At 52.4% G+C, this 16,286-nt stretch overlaps 1 protein-coding gene across 1 annotated transcript; it reads left to right on the top strand.

The window, feature by feature from the left end:
- The first annotated feature begins 6,669 nt into the window (after window positions 1–6,669).
- Window positions 6,670–16,072, top strand: DOHH (deoxyhypusine hydroxylase). Its single transcript, XM_007951022.2, has 4 exons — window positions 6,670–6,943; window positions 12,681–12,757; window positions 13,457–13,694; window positions 15,753–16,072. The coding sequence occupies exons 1-4, from the start codon at window positions 6,670–6,672 to the stop codon at window positions 16,070–16,072; spliced, it is 909 nt and encodes a 302-aa protein (XP_007949213.1).
- Window positions 16,073–16,286: the final 214 nt, after the last annotated feature.

The raw sequence follows: 16,286 nt of genomic DNA, 5'->3' as shown, positions 1-16,286 counted from the left end.
AGCAGACCACTTAACCACTGTGCCACCAGGATTCCCTGTGTTGTCCTCAGTGTCCATTAAATATTTATTAAATGAATGAGCACATGGATAAGGACATCCTTTCCTTTTTTTGGTCCCTTCCTTTCCTACTTCCTACCACCCATCTGTCAGTTTGTCCTACTGTGGTGACTTGCATGTTGCTGGGAGGCTGCAGGCTATGCCACCAGTGTTTCTCATACCAGCAGGGTCACCCATGGTGGACAGGTTTCAACAGAGCTTCCAGACTAAGACAGCTTTGGAAGAAGGAAGGGCCCATCCACTTCTGAAAGAACTGGCCACAGAAAACCTTATGAATAACAGTGAAACATTGTTATATTGCTGGAAGATAAGATATACAGATAATTACTGGTGATTGGAATGCAAAAGTTGGAGACAAAGACAAAGCATAAGTTATCGGAAAATATGGCCTTGGTAATAGAAATGACGCTGGAGGCCACATGATAGAATTTTGTGAGACAAATTACCTATTCACCGTAAATACCTTTCTTCAACAACATAAATGGTGACTATAACGTGGAGCTCGCTAGACAGAATACACATGAATCAGATTGACTACATCTGTAGAAAGAGGCAATGGAGAAGCTCAGTATTATCAGTGAGGAAGGACAGCAGCTGACTGTGGAACCATCAACTGCTCATATGCAAGTTCAAGTTGAGCTGAAGAAAATTCAAACAAGTCCATGAGAGACAAAGTGTGACCTTGGTTATGTCCTACTTAATTTAGAGACCATCTCAAGAATAGATTTGATGCATTGAACACAAGCGAGCAAAGACTAGATGAATCATGGGAGACATTGAGAACATGATCCATGAAGAAAGCAAAAGGTCATTAAAAAGACAGGAAAGGAAGAAAAGGCTAAAAGGGATGTCAGAATAGACTCTGAAGCATGCTTTTGAATGGAGAGTAGCTAACGTGGATGGAAGAAATGATGAAATAAAAGAGCCGAACAGAAGATTTCACGGAGCAGCTTGAGAAGACCAAGTAAAGTATTACAATGGAATGTGCAAAGACCTGGAGTTAAAAAACCAAAAGGAAAGAACACACTTGGGATTTCTCAAGCTGAAAAAACTGAGGAAAAAATTCAAGCCTTGAGTTGCAATACTGAATGATTCTATGAGCAAAATATGGAACGATGCAGGAAGCATCTAAAGAAGATAGGAAGAACACAGAGGCACTACACCAAAAAGAACTGGTCGACACTCAACCATTTCAGGAGGTGGCATATGATCAAGAACCAATGGTATTGAAGGAAGAAGTCCAGGTTACACTGAAGGAATTAGTGAAAAACAAGGCTCCAGGAATTGACAGGATACCCATTGAGATGTTTCAACAAATAGATGCTGTGCTGGAGGCACTCACTCTGCTATGCCAAGAAATCTGGAAGACAGCTACCTGGCCAAGTGGCTGGAAGAGATCCATATTCCATTGTAAAGACAGGTGATCCCACAGAAAGTGGAAATTATCAAACAATAGCATTAATATCACACGCAAGTAAAATTTTACTGAAGATAATTCCAAAATGGTTGCAGCAGTATATTGACAGGGAACTTCCAGAAATGCAAGCTAGATTCAGAAGAGAACATGGAATGAGGGATATCATAGCTGATGTCAGATGGATCTTGGCTGAAAGCAAAGAACACCAGAAAGGTGTTTACCCATGTTTTACTGACTATGCAAAGGCATTCAAGCTGTGGATCATAACAAATTATGGATAATATTGTGAAGAATGGGAATTCCAGAACACTTAATTGTATTCATGAGGAACCTGTACATAGACCAAGAGGCAGTTGTTCAAATAGAACAAGGGTATACTGAATGGTTTCAAATCAGAAAGGGAGTGCATCAGGGTTGTATCCTTTCACCATACTTATTCAATCTGTATGCCGAGCAAATAATCTGAGAAGCTGGACTATATGAAGAAGAATGTAGCATCAGGATTGGAGGAAGACTCATTAACAACCTGCGATATGCAGATGACACAACCTCAGTTGCTGAAAGTGAGGATGACTTGAAGCCCTTGTTGTTGTTGTTAAGTGAAGCCCTTACTGATGAAAATTAAAGACTACAGACTTCAGTATTGAATATACTTCAACATAAAGAAAACAAAAATCTTCTCAACTGGACCAATAAGCAACATCATGATAAATGGAGAAAAGATTGAAGTTGTTTGTCAGGGATTTTATTTTACTTGGATTCACAATCAACACCCATGGAAGCAGCAGCCATGAAATCAGACATTGTATTGCACTGGGAAAATCTGCTGCAAAAGACCTCTTTAAAGTGTTAAGGAGTAAAGATGTCACTTTGAAGACGAAGCTGCACCTAACCCCAGCCATATTTTCAATCACCTCATACTCCTCGGAAGGAAGGTTGGGCAATCTACTTTTGTAGTGATACCGCCTCAGAAACCCAAGGAGGGGTCGCTGTGAGTTGGATCTGACTCGACAGCAGTATGTGTTATGCATGTAAAAGCTGGACAGTGAATAAGGAAGACCACAGAAGAATTGATGCATTTGAATTGTGTTGTTGGCGACGAATACTGAAAATACTATGGACTGCCAGAAGGAATCTGTCTTGGAAGAAGTATAACCAGAATGCTCCTTGGAAGCGAGAATGGCCAACTTCATCTCACATGTTTTGGTCATGTTGTCAGAAGGGACTATGCCCTGGAGAAGGCTATCATGCTTGGTAAAGTAAACGGTCAGCAAAAAAAGGGACACTCAATGGGATGGATTGACACAGTGGTGGCAACAATGGGCTCAAGCATAGTAATGATTGTGAGGATGGTGCAGGATCCAACAATGTTTCATTCTCTTATCGTGGGGTCACTATGAGTGGGAGCTGACCCCACAGCACCTGACAACAACAATAAAAGAATGCATATGCCGTTTCATTGAGGTAATTTCTCTCTCTCTCAGCTCCACTGGATTTGCTTCTCTAAATAACCCAGCCTAAGACAGTCTAACTAGGAATAAAGGCCTGGAAATCTACTTCCAAAACTCAGCCAATGAAAACCTTACGGATCACAGCAGAATATTGTCAGACACAGCCCTGCACAATGAGCCCCTTAGGTGGGAAGGCTCTCAAAACACAGGGGCTGAACCAGAAGGCTGGAGGTTCAAACCCACCAGCCACTCCTCGGAAGGAAGATGGGGCAATCTATTTCCGTAGTGATACTGCCTCGGAAACCCAAGGAGGGGTCGCTATGAGTCAGGTCGGCCTCGATGTCACATAACAACAAACAACAAGCACCTGTGGACTGAAACACACCAACAATCCTGAACACGGAGCATTCAGAACCCGGCAACACTTTGTTCTGTACGTGGGGTTACCATGAATCGGGGTCCGCATGCGTCCAAGCGACTAAATTCACAACCAACAATCTCAATCCCGGGTCCCAGTCACAGAGACCACTGACCACGCCCTTGGAGCCGGACCACGCCCAAGGGACGCCACGCATGCTCCGTCCGTAGCCGGCCCCAGCCAAGCGCAAAATCGGCACAAACCATCTCCATCTACTACCCGGGAAAGGGAGGCCATGGAAATAGGGAAAGGATGGAAACTACATTTACCGTTTATTTATGAATATCCCTGGACTATACTTACAGTGGTCGTGTGATATAGGGCACGGATGCTGACTCGGACTTCCGGGTCTGTCTCCTACTGTTGTGGGAGCTTTTGACTAGATCTCCCCCCATCCGTGGTCGCCTTGGTGCCGCCCAGCAGGTCACGTAGTCTGGAAGATGGCAGCCCCCAGAGCACCCTGCTTCTGTCGCGGCTGGTGAAGCGACGACTACGGGGACGTACCGGACCCGCGGATCCTGCGCTTCGGGAACTGGCTGGGACGTTTTGGCCGCTGGGAGTACGGTGCGCGGCCCGGGCCAGGCGGTGGTTTCGGGGAGGACGCCTCGTTGGGGGATGTGGTCTCCGAGGATCCCTTCGATGCTAAGGACCTGAGGGTCTCTGTGATCACTTCCTTCCTTGTTCTGGGGTTTCTTTTTTAGGGATCCCTTCGCTGAGAGACCCGGGGAGCCAGCCTGTGAGGGATCCAGTAGTGGCGGGTCCGCGTAGACAACTGGAGGCATCTGGTTCCGGGGTATCTCTTCCGAGGGGCCCCGAGGAGCGGATCGTGTCAGGGGCCTCTGGAGAGCAGCCCCTGAGGGATCGCGTATGGGCACAACCCCTTCTGGGGAGAGGGGCTGTGTCTAATACGGGAGATGTCCTTGTTGGGGGTTTAGAGATTCCGAGGGTCTCTGGGATTTGGTTTCCTTCTAACATGTCCTTGGAAGGCTCCTTGGTGATTGCCTTTATTTCAAAGAGACTTTCACGCTTGTGAGTGGATTTCCAGATTCTCCCTTGGCCGGTTAAATCCTTACATCCCAGCGCCCCGTCCTTGTCCCCCTTGCCCCTGAGGAATGGGACTAAGAGATGAGTTAAGGTCTTAGACACAGCTGTTTGTTTTCCAGCCAGAAATATTTAATACTGTTGTTGTTAGGTGTCCCCAAGTCAAGTTTCAACACATAGCGACCCCAAGTGATGGAGTGGAACTGGGTTTCCGAGGTGGTATCTGTGAGCTCTGGTAGCATAGTGCCTAAGGCACTTGACTGCTAACCAGGAGGCTGGCGGTTCAAACCCACCAGCCACTCTCCGGAAGGAAGGTTGGGCAATCTACTTCCGTAGTGATACTGCCTCGGAAACCCAAGGAGGGGTGGCTATGAGTCGGATCCAACTCCACTGCACATAACAACAAACAACAATCTGTACGGAAGTAGATTGGCCAATCTTCCTTCCAAGGAGTGGCTGGTGGGTTTAAACCGCCAGCCTCGTGCTTAGCAGTCAGATGCCTTAGGGTTTCCTAGGCTGTCATCTTTATGGGAGCAGATGCCAGGTCTCTCTCCCGTGGAGCCACTGGATGAGTTCAAACCACCAATCTCTCAGCAGCCAAGTGCTCGTGCATTGCACCCCCAGCTCTCCTTTATCAGGTGTCCGTGGTACGAGGCATCCTACTAGGTGCTGTGAGCATCCTTTGATTCACAGCAAGTAAGGTCCATGTGCTCCTTACAGCTATTTACACATGAGAGGCTGTGTCTAAAGTGCTTGGTACTGTGGTCCGAGATGCCAAGACTTAATAGCTCATGAAATAAGAGCTATTAATGTTTTGATTCCACATGAAGAAACTGAGCTCCGAAGCATACAGCCAAGTTCAGGAGCAGAGCCGGGATGGCATTGCAGGTGTAAGCCTGGAGCTCTGACCCCTCCCCTCTTCATCTCCCTCTGCAGCCAGGGCTGCCTTCTAGCCGTAGATTTCTCTTCATTCCTGGGGGTTTAAGGTTTCTGAGGAGGAGGAAGCAATGAGGAGCGCTGGCCAGCACAGCGAGGGTCAGGAATCCTGAGTCCTGTCTGCCCTTGACAAGTCGGTGCTCCTCTGGGTAGAGTGAGGAGTTAAGTCTTGCTAGCCCTCCCCGTGCTGCCAGCTCACACCTTCCTGCTCCCTGTTGAGGCGGCACCCTCTCTGGATGTCACCTGGGCTCAGGTCACTGCGCCTCCTCCATTAAGCCCGTTCAGTCCCACTGACTCCTCTGGGAACCCGAGCTGGCTGCCAGCATGCTGTAGCCTGCTTGTCCTGTTTATGGAGCGTCCCCACTTTGTCAGCTGTGTTTTTCATCTTCTTCGTCCAGCCAGTGAACACAGCGTTTGTGGTTTAGAGCCTGACTCGGGAGCCAGACTGCCTGGATTCGAATGTCTTCACCCTACTGCAGCACTGTGCATCTGTCCTCTGTTAGGAACTGAATCATCTGCTCTTGGGACTGGTTGTATTTGGTTCAAATAGTTTCAGTTTGAGGTTTAAAGATAGCCTCAGGGTGATAGTTTTTTGGAGGGTGATTCCAGAAAGTCTGGATATTGGATCCCCTGTGGCTGCAGCAGGCAGACCCAACCAGTGGAGGCTATTGTTGATGTATAGGTAAGAGGTGGTGGGGAAATTGAAGCCCAGAGAGGGACAGTCATTTAAGGAAAACTGCACAGCAAGTAGGCAAGGTGAGTGCTGAGCTTTCAACCTCCATTGCCAGGTTGTTCAGTGGGTGGGAAACCTCCCTGCCCTGGACTGAACTGTCTAATGAACAGGTTAGTGAGTGCTGAAGGTCACTGTCTTAGTTATCTAGCACTGCTGTAACAACTATCACAAGGGGGTGGCTTTAATAAACAGAAATTGATTTTCTCACAATTTAGGAGGCTAGAAGTCTGAGTTCAGGGCTCTGGTTGTGGGGGAAGCTTTCTCTGTGGGCTCTGGGGGAAGGTCCTTGTCTCTTTCAGCTTCTGTCCAACAGTGTTTGTGGCTTGGAGCCAGACGCGGGAGCCGGGCTTCCACGGTGATCTCCGCGTGGTAGCATCTCTCTTCCCCCGCTGCTGCTGCTTGCTTCATCATATCTCAGAAGAGATCGCAACACACCCTACACTAACCCTGCCGTATTTACATAACAAACGGGGTTATGACCACAGGCAGGGGGTTAGGAGTCACATATTTTGGGGGACACAATTCGATCCCTAACAGTTAACCGTGAACCCTGGCTCTTGTTCTGCCGCTGTAGATTCTCGAGCCTCGGAATCCCCAGGCAGACCGCCTGAGCACCATGGTGACTGAGCAGGAGGTAGAGGCAATTGGGCGGACGCTGGTGGACCCCCAGCAACCCCTGCAGACCCGCTTCCGGGCACTCTTCACGCTGCGTGGGCTCGGTGGCCCTGGCGCCATCGGCTGGATCAGCCAGGCCTTTGGGGACGACTCCGCCCTGCTCAAGCATGAGCTGGCATACTGCCTGGGCCAGATGCAAGACAAGCGTGCCATCCCTGTGCTGGTGGACGTGCTGCGGGACACCCGCCAGGAGCCCATGGTACGCCACGAGGCAGGTAAGCTGTGGTGCCTTCTGCTCCTCCCCTTTCATGGCCTCTGCTCACTCCCAGAGGGTATGGAGCAGCACTAGAAAAGCTACTTCTATAAAGGGCCAAAGAGTAAGTATTTTTGGCCTTCTGGACCAAGCAGTCTTGTTGCAACTACTTAATTCTGCAACAAGAGAGCAAAAGTCAGTAAACACAGCAGTTAAATGAATGGGCGTGGCTGTGTGCCAATAAAACTTTATTTAGGGACACAGGTTTGCATTGCATAAAATTTTCAGGTGTCCCCCCAGATAGTATTCTTTTGAAGTCTTAAAACCATTAAAAAATATATAAAAGCCTTTCTTCACTCACAAGCCATACAAAAATGCTTTGCAAACCCCTGAAGGCTATCACAGGAGTCCCAGGGTGATGCAAAAAATTAAGTGCCCAGCTATTAACCGTAGCGTAGTGCCTAAGGCATTTGACTGCTAACCAGAAGGCTGGCAGTTCAAACCCACCAGTCACTCCTTGGAGGAAAGGTTGGGCAATCTACTTCCATAGTGATACCGCCTCAGAAACCCAAGAAGGGGTTGCTATGAGTCAGGTCTGACTCGACAGCACATAACAACAACATTAACTGAAAGTCTGGCAGTTCAAACCCACCCAGAGGCGCCTGGGAAGAAAGGCCTGGCAATCTGCTTCCAAAAGGTCACAGCCATTGAAAACCATTGGCTTACAGTTCAACCCTAAGACACATGAGTCGGAATCAACTTGATGGCAACTGGTGTTGGTGGATGGTGTATTACAGATGTATTTCACCATTCAGCACACGTTTGTCAAGCCCCTACAGTGTGCCAAGCCCTGTTGTTAGTGGAGGGGACAGGGCAGTGGTAGACAGCCACGGCCCCTGTTCCAGTGAGGGATGCACCGGGAACCAGTGCGTGAAACACGCGGCGCGTCTGTGCCTGGCAGCCCGTGTTTCTGGAGTTCGTTTGCGGTTAGTATGTGGAGGGCGTGTCAGGCGGAGGTGCTGCTGGCACACGGGGGCGTCCTTCTCAGCGGTGGGAGCGGCCAGGCAGGAGTGTCGTTAGGTGCCATCAAGTCGGTCCTGGCCCGTAGTGACCTCATGTACAACAGAACGCAGCACAGCCTGCTGGTTCACGGGCAGGTGTAGAGGTACCAGGGACAGCCTCGGGCAGGAAAGGGAGGAGACGTCAGCTCGGCTGCCACCTGGGCCGGGGCCTTTGAGCACCTTCTTTGAAATGGACCTGTGGGTGGCACAAATGGTTAAGGTGCCACTGCTGGCTAAAAGGTAGGGCGATTCGGGCCACCCAGCGTGCCTCGTTAAATAGCCCTGGCAATCGGCACTCAAGAGGTCGCCGCCTAGAAACCTACGGAGCAGTTCTCTGCACACACGGGCCACCCTGAGTTGGAATCTACGGCCCCAGCAACAGTCACAACAAAGCGTGTACGGGCAGTCCTCGACACAGGTCGGGGTTCCAGTCACACGACTCCGTCACAGTGAGTTCTGACGTTATGTCCAGTTCCTCACTGTTTAAAAGTGTTCATTAGCGTTGCCTTATTGTCCGTATCTTTATAAACCCAGACTTTCCTTGTCTTTGGGAGTTGGAAACACGACACGTAAATTTACAGATACATTTCAATACATACATTACAAACAATTACAAATCATAAAACTTTACTGTGACCGAGAAGCTTGGACGACATTGGCTTTTTGTCAGCTGTGGTGGTAACTCCACTTGGGGAAGGTGTGGACCATCTGGATTATCCCTGGCGTCTCTAGTCAGAACATGAGACTTGTCTACGGTCCTTTCCCGTTTTCCTTCATCTCTTGTGCTGTAATGTCTCACCCGAAGCTGCCTGTTGACTTTAGCAAAGCAGTCACCTTTGGCTCCGTGTTTTCAAGCAACCAAAGCCCCTGGTGTAGTTTAGGAAAAACTCCAGCTAATCCTTCCGCTGGAAACTTTTTCAACAGCTTCTCTCCTTCCTCTTCCTCATTCTTTCTTTCTTCTTCAGCATTTCTTTCTTCTTCCCCTTAAGTCCTGACCTGGCCCCTGCCCTTCTTCCAGTGGTCAGGAGCTGCTCCATGGGAGCGATACCTAGTTCGGAATTCCGTGTTCTTGCGATTTTTCCACCAATCTTGTCCGTCACACTCTCCTGATCAAATGCTCGAAGCGTGTTCTCATAGCTCAGCCCCGTTTCCCACATCCCCTGTGTGCATTTTCCCGTAACTTCTTCCCGGGAAGATGCAACGTTCTAGATACATCATCACCAGTGTGACTCGTCTTAACTTGAATACATTGTAAGTCGGAGACTGCCTCTGTAGCAAAGCGTTTGTCGTTTTCCCTGTTTCTGAGTGTATACCACTCAGTGACATGAATTACATTCACCACGTTGTGCAACCATCCCGCTATCCGTTCCCACAATTTCTCCTCACCCCAAACAGAAACCTAGCCCCCATGATGCCCTAACTCCGGCTCCCTCCACCCCCGGCCCCCGGTGACCACCAGTTGGCTTTCTGTCTCTGCGTTGGCTTTTCTAGAGATTTCACGTCAGTGGGGTTGGACCCCCTGTGGCTCTCTGTCTGCGTCTCTCACTGGCACCGTGTTCTCACGATTCATCCATGTCCTAGAATGGATCGGTGCTTCGTGCCTTCTCATTAAGGAGCCTTGGTGGCGCAGTTGTTGAGCGCTCGGCTCCATGGGAGAAAGACCTGGCCATCTGCTCCCATAAAGTTCACAGCCAAGAAACCCCCCAGGGCAGCTGTTTTCTGTCACTTGGAGTAGCTCTGTGTCACAATCCACTTCAGGGCACCCAACGACAGTGTCCCATTGTGTGGATGGACTGCACTGTGACTCTCCACCATCCGTGGGTGGACACTTTGTTCTTTTCCCCTTTTGGCGATCGGGAACAGCTGCAGGGCACTGGTGTCCGCGGGTCGGTGTGGGCCCCTGCTTTCACACCTCGTGGGCCTGCACCCGGGAGGGGAACCGCCTGTCTTCAGACATGGATGCAGAACTCGGTTTTAAGGAGAGGGAGGTGAACACCAATACCCAGGCCCCTCTTCCTGTGGAGAGGCACCCCAGCCCTGCCCAGTTCTGTTCCTGGGACAGGTTGCCCTTCCCTCCAAGCTGCCTGAATGGCATCCCTGCTGCTGAATCACTTCCAGCTCCAAAGACTCCAGCCCCGAAGCCTGGCCTTTGTTTCCATTTGATTGTTGGGGGATGGCGGGGGAGCATTTCAAGCTTTCCCAACATGCTTTCCAGCTATTCTTAGCTGCCCCCTGGGCAACCCAGGTAACCCAAGAGTCCCTTTCCTTAAAGCCCTTTTTACAAAGAACCTTCTACCCTAACCCTTGTTTACAGAGCAAATTTGTTTTCCACGCAACAGTTCCTATGGATTTTGTTCTGTGACACTGACTGCAACTCCCACAATGTAACAGCTCTCTTCCAACTACCTCCCTGTGGTTACTTTTTCCCTGTGTCCTCCTTTTCTGTGTAGTCCTGCCCCTGAGCTCGCTCTCTGTGCAAACACCGCCCTTCTGGTCTCCTGTGGTTGGTTGGTGTAGAGTGGACCTACCTGATGTACATATTCACCTTTGACACCTCTGCTGTTTGGCTGGAAGCCACCGGAGTGAGTTGTTTCAGGCCTGAAGGGTGCCTCCAGGCCATAGTCTCGGGGGTTTCACCAGAGTCTCTATCTGGGTCTTTCATGATTTTGAGTTTTGTTCCACATTTTTCTCCCTTCTATCCAGAATCTCCTATTTAGGTCCTTCCTGAGTGGTCAGCGCTGGTAGCCAGGCACCGTCTAGCTCTTCTGGTCTCAGGGTCACGTAGGCTGAGGTTTCCATAGTCCACTAGTCCCTGGGGTTGTTTCCACGTTCTTTGGTTTTCTTCACTCTTTGCTCCAGATGAGGAGAGACCCATTGTTGCATCTAGATGGCCGCTTGCAAGCTTTTAAGACCCCAGTCACTACTCACCAAAGCAGGATGTAGAACAGTATTTTTGTGTAGTATTTTATGCCAGTTGAGCTTGATGTTCCCTGCAACCACGGTCCCTAGCCCGCCACTCCAGCGACTCACTCTTTTGAGCAGTTTGGCTGTGGCTGAGAAGTTACCATCACTTTGCTCCTGTTAGCTCTGTTACGTACATGTTGGTCTTCTGGGCTCTGCTGTTTGTATTGTGCCATTTTGCAGAATGCCATACCGTACTTTAGTGGAAACACTTGTGTCAGTGGGAAGGAGGAAAAATATAACAGGGAACGGGGTGGGAATGACGGAGCAGCGATGATGGGTGAACAGAGACCTGAATGAAGTAAGAGAGTTATCTATGGAAACAGTGTTTCAGGCAGACAGAACAGCCCATGCAGGGGCCTTGAGGCAGGACCAGGCTTGGTGAGTTGGAGGAGCAGTGAAGAGGCCTATGTGGTTAGAGGGGAGGGAGTGAGAGCAAGAGAGGAGGAGGGGAGGGCATGGAGGAATGGAAATTGACTGTACAAGGGAAATCAGGAGGGCTTCTTGAAGGAGGTGTCATTAAATGGGGGAGGTTTATGTGATACTTGATGAGGTAGATCTGACCTGGGTATCACAGAGGGCATCTTGGAGGAAATGGCAGTGGAGCTGAGACCCAAGGGAGGTGAGGGAGCCAGTCATGCAGGGATGTGGGGGAGGGCCTTCCAGGTAGAAGGAACAGCCACTGCAAAGGCCCTGAGGCAGCACCAGGCCTGGAGAGCTGGAGGAACAGAGAGGAGGCCAGTTTGGCTGAAGCAGAATGAGCAAGGGGAGCGGGGAGGAGGAGAGGGCAGGGAGGGACGAGGCAGATCGTGCTGGGCCCTGTGACTTCAGTGGGGAGGACTTTTATCCTGAGGGAGGTGGGAGCCCTGGAGGGCCGTGAGCAGAGGAGGGACAGATCCATTTGGACCACATGAATGACGGTAACCTGCCTGCCCAACAGTAGCCTGGGAGCAGAAGAGGGAGTTTGAGGGAGGTGAGCGTGTCCCCAGCCTCATGTCCCTGCTCAGGCCTGTCTGTGCTCACAGGAAGGTGGCCAGCTCCTTTGTGTGGCCCACAAGGCCCGGCCCAGTCTGACACCTGCTGACTTCCAGCTGCATTGTGGGGTGCACCTCCTGACCTGTCCCTCACAACTGACACCCCTGGCCTCAGGGCCTTGGCACATGCTGCTCCCACCCCTGGAAGACCTCACTCTCATGCTCTGTGTTGGTCGGACAGCCTTCATCCCTCTCATCACAGAAGGCTTTCCCAGATGGGCACGACTTGTCCAGCCCCCCATTGAATGTTCTCAGAGCCCTCCCATCAGCCTGGTCCCTGAGTTGATTCTGACTCATAATGACCCCAGGTGACAGGAGAACTGCCCCACAGGGTTTCCTAGTCTGTCCTCTTAGCCAGAGCAGGTCCCTAGTCTTTCTCCTGCAGAGCCACTGGGTGGTTTCAAACACCAGCCTCTTGGTTAGCAGCCAAGCACTTACCCATCACACCACCTGGGCTCCTTGGAGCTTCAGCTAGCTTCAGTCAAGACCAAGTTCTGGGAGAAGGACTCTGGTTGGCCCAGCTTGAAGCCTGGACCTGTGCCTGCTCCAGTCATCTGTGGCCAGGGGCGGGGCCACACGATACAGGCAGTTCTATGAGGTGTGGGCTGCCATTGGGAGGTGGGGGAGCAAGAAGAAGGTGATGTAAGTTATGTGGACACCCCCATTTCCCAACCAACAGAGCTCTCTTGTGGGTTCTTTTCAGGGGAGGCGCTGGGGGCCATTGGGGACCCGGAAGTTCTGGAGATTCTGAAGCAGTACTCCATGGACCCCGTTGTTGAGGTAATACTTCTGACCCTTGACCCTTCCTTCCGTCCCCCACTCCCTACCAGTCTTGGTTGGTCCGTGGGAAGCTCTGCCCAGCCCTGGCCTAAACCAGCCTCAGACCCTATCGCTGGTTGCCATGGTGACCATGTAGCCAAGGATGCTCCAGGGATAAGGGAGAAAGGTACAGCCAAGAAGGCCCATTTGACAAAACCAAACTCTTAATTCACTGAATCTTACAAAACCTGCTCCACCCTGGTTGGCGTCATCCCTGGGCCCGAGCCAGCGAGCTGTCCCTGCCTCCCACACCCAGTCCCCCTGCCAAGGCCTCCCTGAACCCACCCACTTCTCTCTGCCCCTGCTGCCACCACCCAGGTGCCCTGGACCTCTCCAGGGGTCTCCCTGCTGTTGCCCTTTTTCTTCCATAAGTCGATTGAGATTTAATGCATTTACCTTAGAGTTCACCCATTTCAAGGGGACAAGGCAGTGGTTTATAATATAGTCACACAGCTGTGTACTCATTCCAGAACATTCAGCAACCCAAAACAAAACCCCGTACCCTCCAGCAGTCACTTCCCATTCTATTTCCCTTTCCCAACCACGGCCCCCGGAAATGGGGATGGGGTCTGTCACACCCACCTAGTGTTCCTGGCGGCCAGCCCGGGAGGCACTTCACCCGCTCCCATGAGTGACACAGACCGTACCCCTCTCCCACAGGTGGCTGAGACGTGCCAGCTGGCGGTCCGGCGGCTAGAGTGGCTGCAGCAGCACGGTGGGGAGCTGGTGGGGGGGCCGTACCTCTCGGTGGACCCGGCCCCACCAGCCGAGGAGCGTGATGTGGGACGGCTTCGGCAAGTGCTTCTGGATGAGGCCCGGCCACTCTTCGACCGGTACCGGGCCATGTTTGCCCTACGCAACGCTGGTGGCGAGGAGGCCGCCCTGGCACTGGCAGAGGGTGAGGAGGGCCCTGGGGCGTGGGACTGTGGTGCCGGCATCTGTGACACCACACACCGAGGGCCGGGGGGTGAGAGGGAGAATGCCGAGGACTGGTCGGCACCCCCACGAGGCCCAGCGGCTGCCTCTGCGAAAGGAAGTGAAGGAGGGGATCCCACACCTGGTGTGGCTGTAGCCCCACATGTCCTCGAGGACACACAACTCGTCCTCAAGGCTAGTGGGCACCCTCTTGTGTCCATTTCACCAATGGGGAAGACTGAGGCACAGGAAGGCAAAGACGCCTGCCCGAGGTCTCACAGTTCATGGGAGGCCTAGTTAGGATCTGACCCTGGCACCTGTCCCCAGTGTCCTTACCCTCCTTAAACCTACTGCCATTGAGTCCATTCCAACTCGTAACAATAACGTAGGACAGAGTGGAACTGCCCCACAGGGTTTCTAAGGCTGCTAATCTTTACAGAAGCAAAACCCAAACCAAACCGCTGCCATCGAGTTGATTTTGACTTGTAGCGCCCCTAGAGGACAGAGAAGAATTTCCCCATAGGGTTCCCAGGGCTGTAAATCTTCATGGCAGCAGATTGCCTATCATTCTCTCACAGAGTGGCTTTGATCTGGTGGGTTTGATCTGCCGATCTTTTGATGAACAGCTCACTGCTTTAACCACTGTGCCGCTAGAGCTCCTTATACCCCACCCTCCTTGCTGCTGTTATTCCACCAGTTTCATCCAGGGCATGCTGTGCAGGGCCTTGGGGGCGAGGTTCCCCATCAGTGAAGCAAAGGAGGGGCGTGAGACATGGTGATCCCTGCCCGAGGGAGAAGGAGCCATGGAGTCCTGACCCCTGAGGTTTGCCCACCCTTGGGTCCACAAGGACCCAGCGCTGTTCTCTGCCCTCCAGGCATCCCCAAGGGGGCAGGAGAGATGGCCAGCCATCACCAACTTGGACTGAGGGTGGCAGGGGATCTGAGGGCCCCAGAGGATCCAGGAGGGAGCACAGAGGAGGGTTTGTCTTGGGTGATGGCTAAAAGCGGGGGACTCACACACAGCCAGCCAGCTCCCAATCCCAGCTCTACCAGGAAAGTAGTCTTAGGCAAGTCATGTCCCCCATCCATAAAATTACACCTATTTCACTGGAGCTGCAGAGAGGGCGAACGGGGTCGGCCGCCAGGTCATTTGCACTATTGTTGTTGTTGTTAATGTGCCGTCGAGTCGCCCTGACTCCTATCAACCCCTCCTTGGGTTTCCAAGGCAGTATCACTACAGAAGTAGATTGCCCAACCTTCCTTCTGAGGAGTGGCTGGTGGGTTTGAACCGCCAGCCTATTACTGATCCGGAATTGACATGGGAAAATATAAATAGGAATTGGAGACATGAATGCACAAGGCAGATGGCATTTCATGGCATCGTATCCAGGCAGCCCAGAAATTATTGAAAAATAATGTGGTCAGGGAGCTCTGGTGGTGTAGTGCCTAAGGCATCTGACTGCTAACCAGAAGGCTGGTGGTTTGAACCCACCAGCCACTCCTCAGAAGGAAGGTTGGGCAATCTACTGTCATAGAGATACCACCTGGGAAACCCAAGGAGGGGTTACTATGAGTCTAATAAACTCTACCGCAGTGAGTTTGGTTTGGTTTTCTTGAGGGGCATGAGGAGGAGGTGGGGGTGGGGCTGGGACCAGGAAGGGAACCAGTGGAGCCCAGGGTGACCTTCCTGTGGAGAGCGTTGTATTCCCAGTGCCTGCGTGGTGCAGGGGGTCAGAAGTGTTTTTCCAGCCCTCTGCCCGATGCTTCGATCACCCGCCTTTATGCTTAAAGCCTTCTGCTGGATTTAAAATGATCAGAGCCAGCCTCACCCTCCAGGGGCCATGACCACCCCCACCCCCTCCCCGAGCTGAGGGTCCCTTGTCTGCCGGGTCCTGACCACTGAGGATTGGGGGACAGGGAGCCCTTTGCATCCATTCCAGCCCCAAATCTCATCTTTTCTGCGCCCTACGCACCAGTCCCGACCTGGGCCCCAGCAGCTGGCAGCGCCCTGCAACGCTGACTCTCGCCTTCCTGCCCGCAGGCCTGCGCTGCGGCAGCGCGCTCTTCCGCCACGAGGTGGGCTATGTCCTGGGCCAACTACAGCACGAGGCGGCCGTGCCCCAGCTGGCGGCCGCGCTGGCCCGCCGCGCCGAAAGCCCCATGGTGCGGCACGAGTGCGCCGAGGCCCTGGGCGCCATCGCCCGGCCCGCCTGCCTGGCCGCGCTGCGTGCGCACGCGGAAGATCCCGAGCGCGTGGTGCGCGAGAGCTGCGAAGTGGCCCTGGACATGTACGAGCACGAGAGCGGGGCCGAATTCCAGTACGCAGACGGCCTCGAGAGGGTGCGCCCGCCTCTCTCCTAAGATCCCGCCCAGGTCGCAGGAGACTCCGCCCCTCCGATAGGCCCCACCCCCCGGGAGGCCCCGCCCACACCCTCCGGGAGGCCCCTCCTCCCTACTCAGAGGTCCCGCTCTCCCAGTGGCCCTGTACCCCCACCCCTCCAGGAAGCCCCGCCTCCCCCCAGTTGTCCTGTCACCGCCTCGTCCTGCACCGAGGGCGTGGTGGGCTGGGACTCAG

The sequence above is a fragment of the Orycteropus afer genome, unplaced genomic scaffold, assembly GCF_000298275.1.
Source record: "Orycteropus afer afer isolate SDZICR_OR568_19922 unplaced genomic scaffold, OryAfe1.0 scaffold00291, whole genome shotgun sequence".
In the NCBI taxonomy this organism is placed as follows: domain Eukaryota; kingdom Metazoa; phylum Chordata; class Mammalia; order Tubulidentata; family Orycteropodidae; genus Orycteropus; species Orycteropus afer.
Note: the sequence above shows the minus strand (reverse complement) of the source record. Positions and strands in the feature narration are given on the sequence as shown.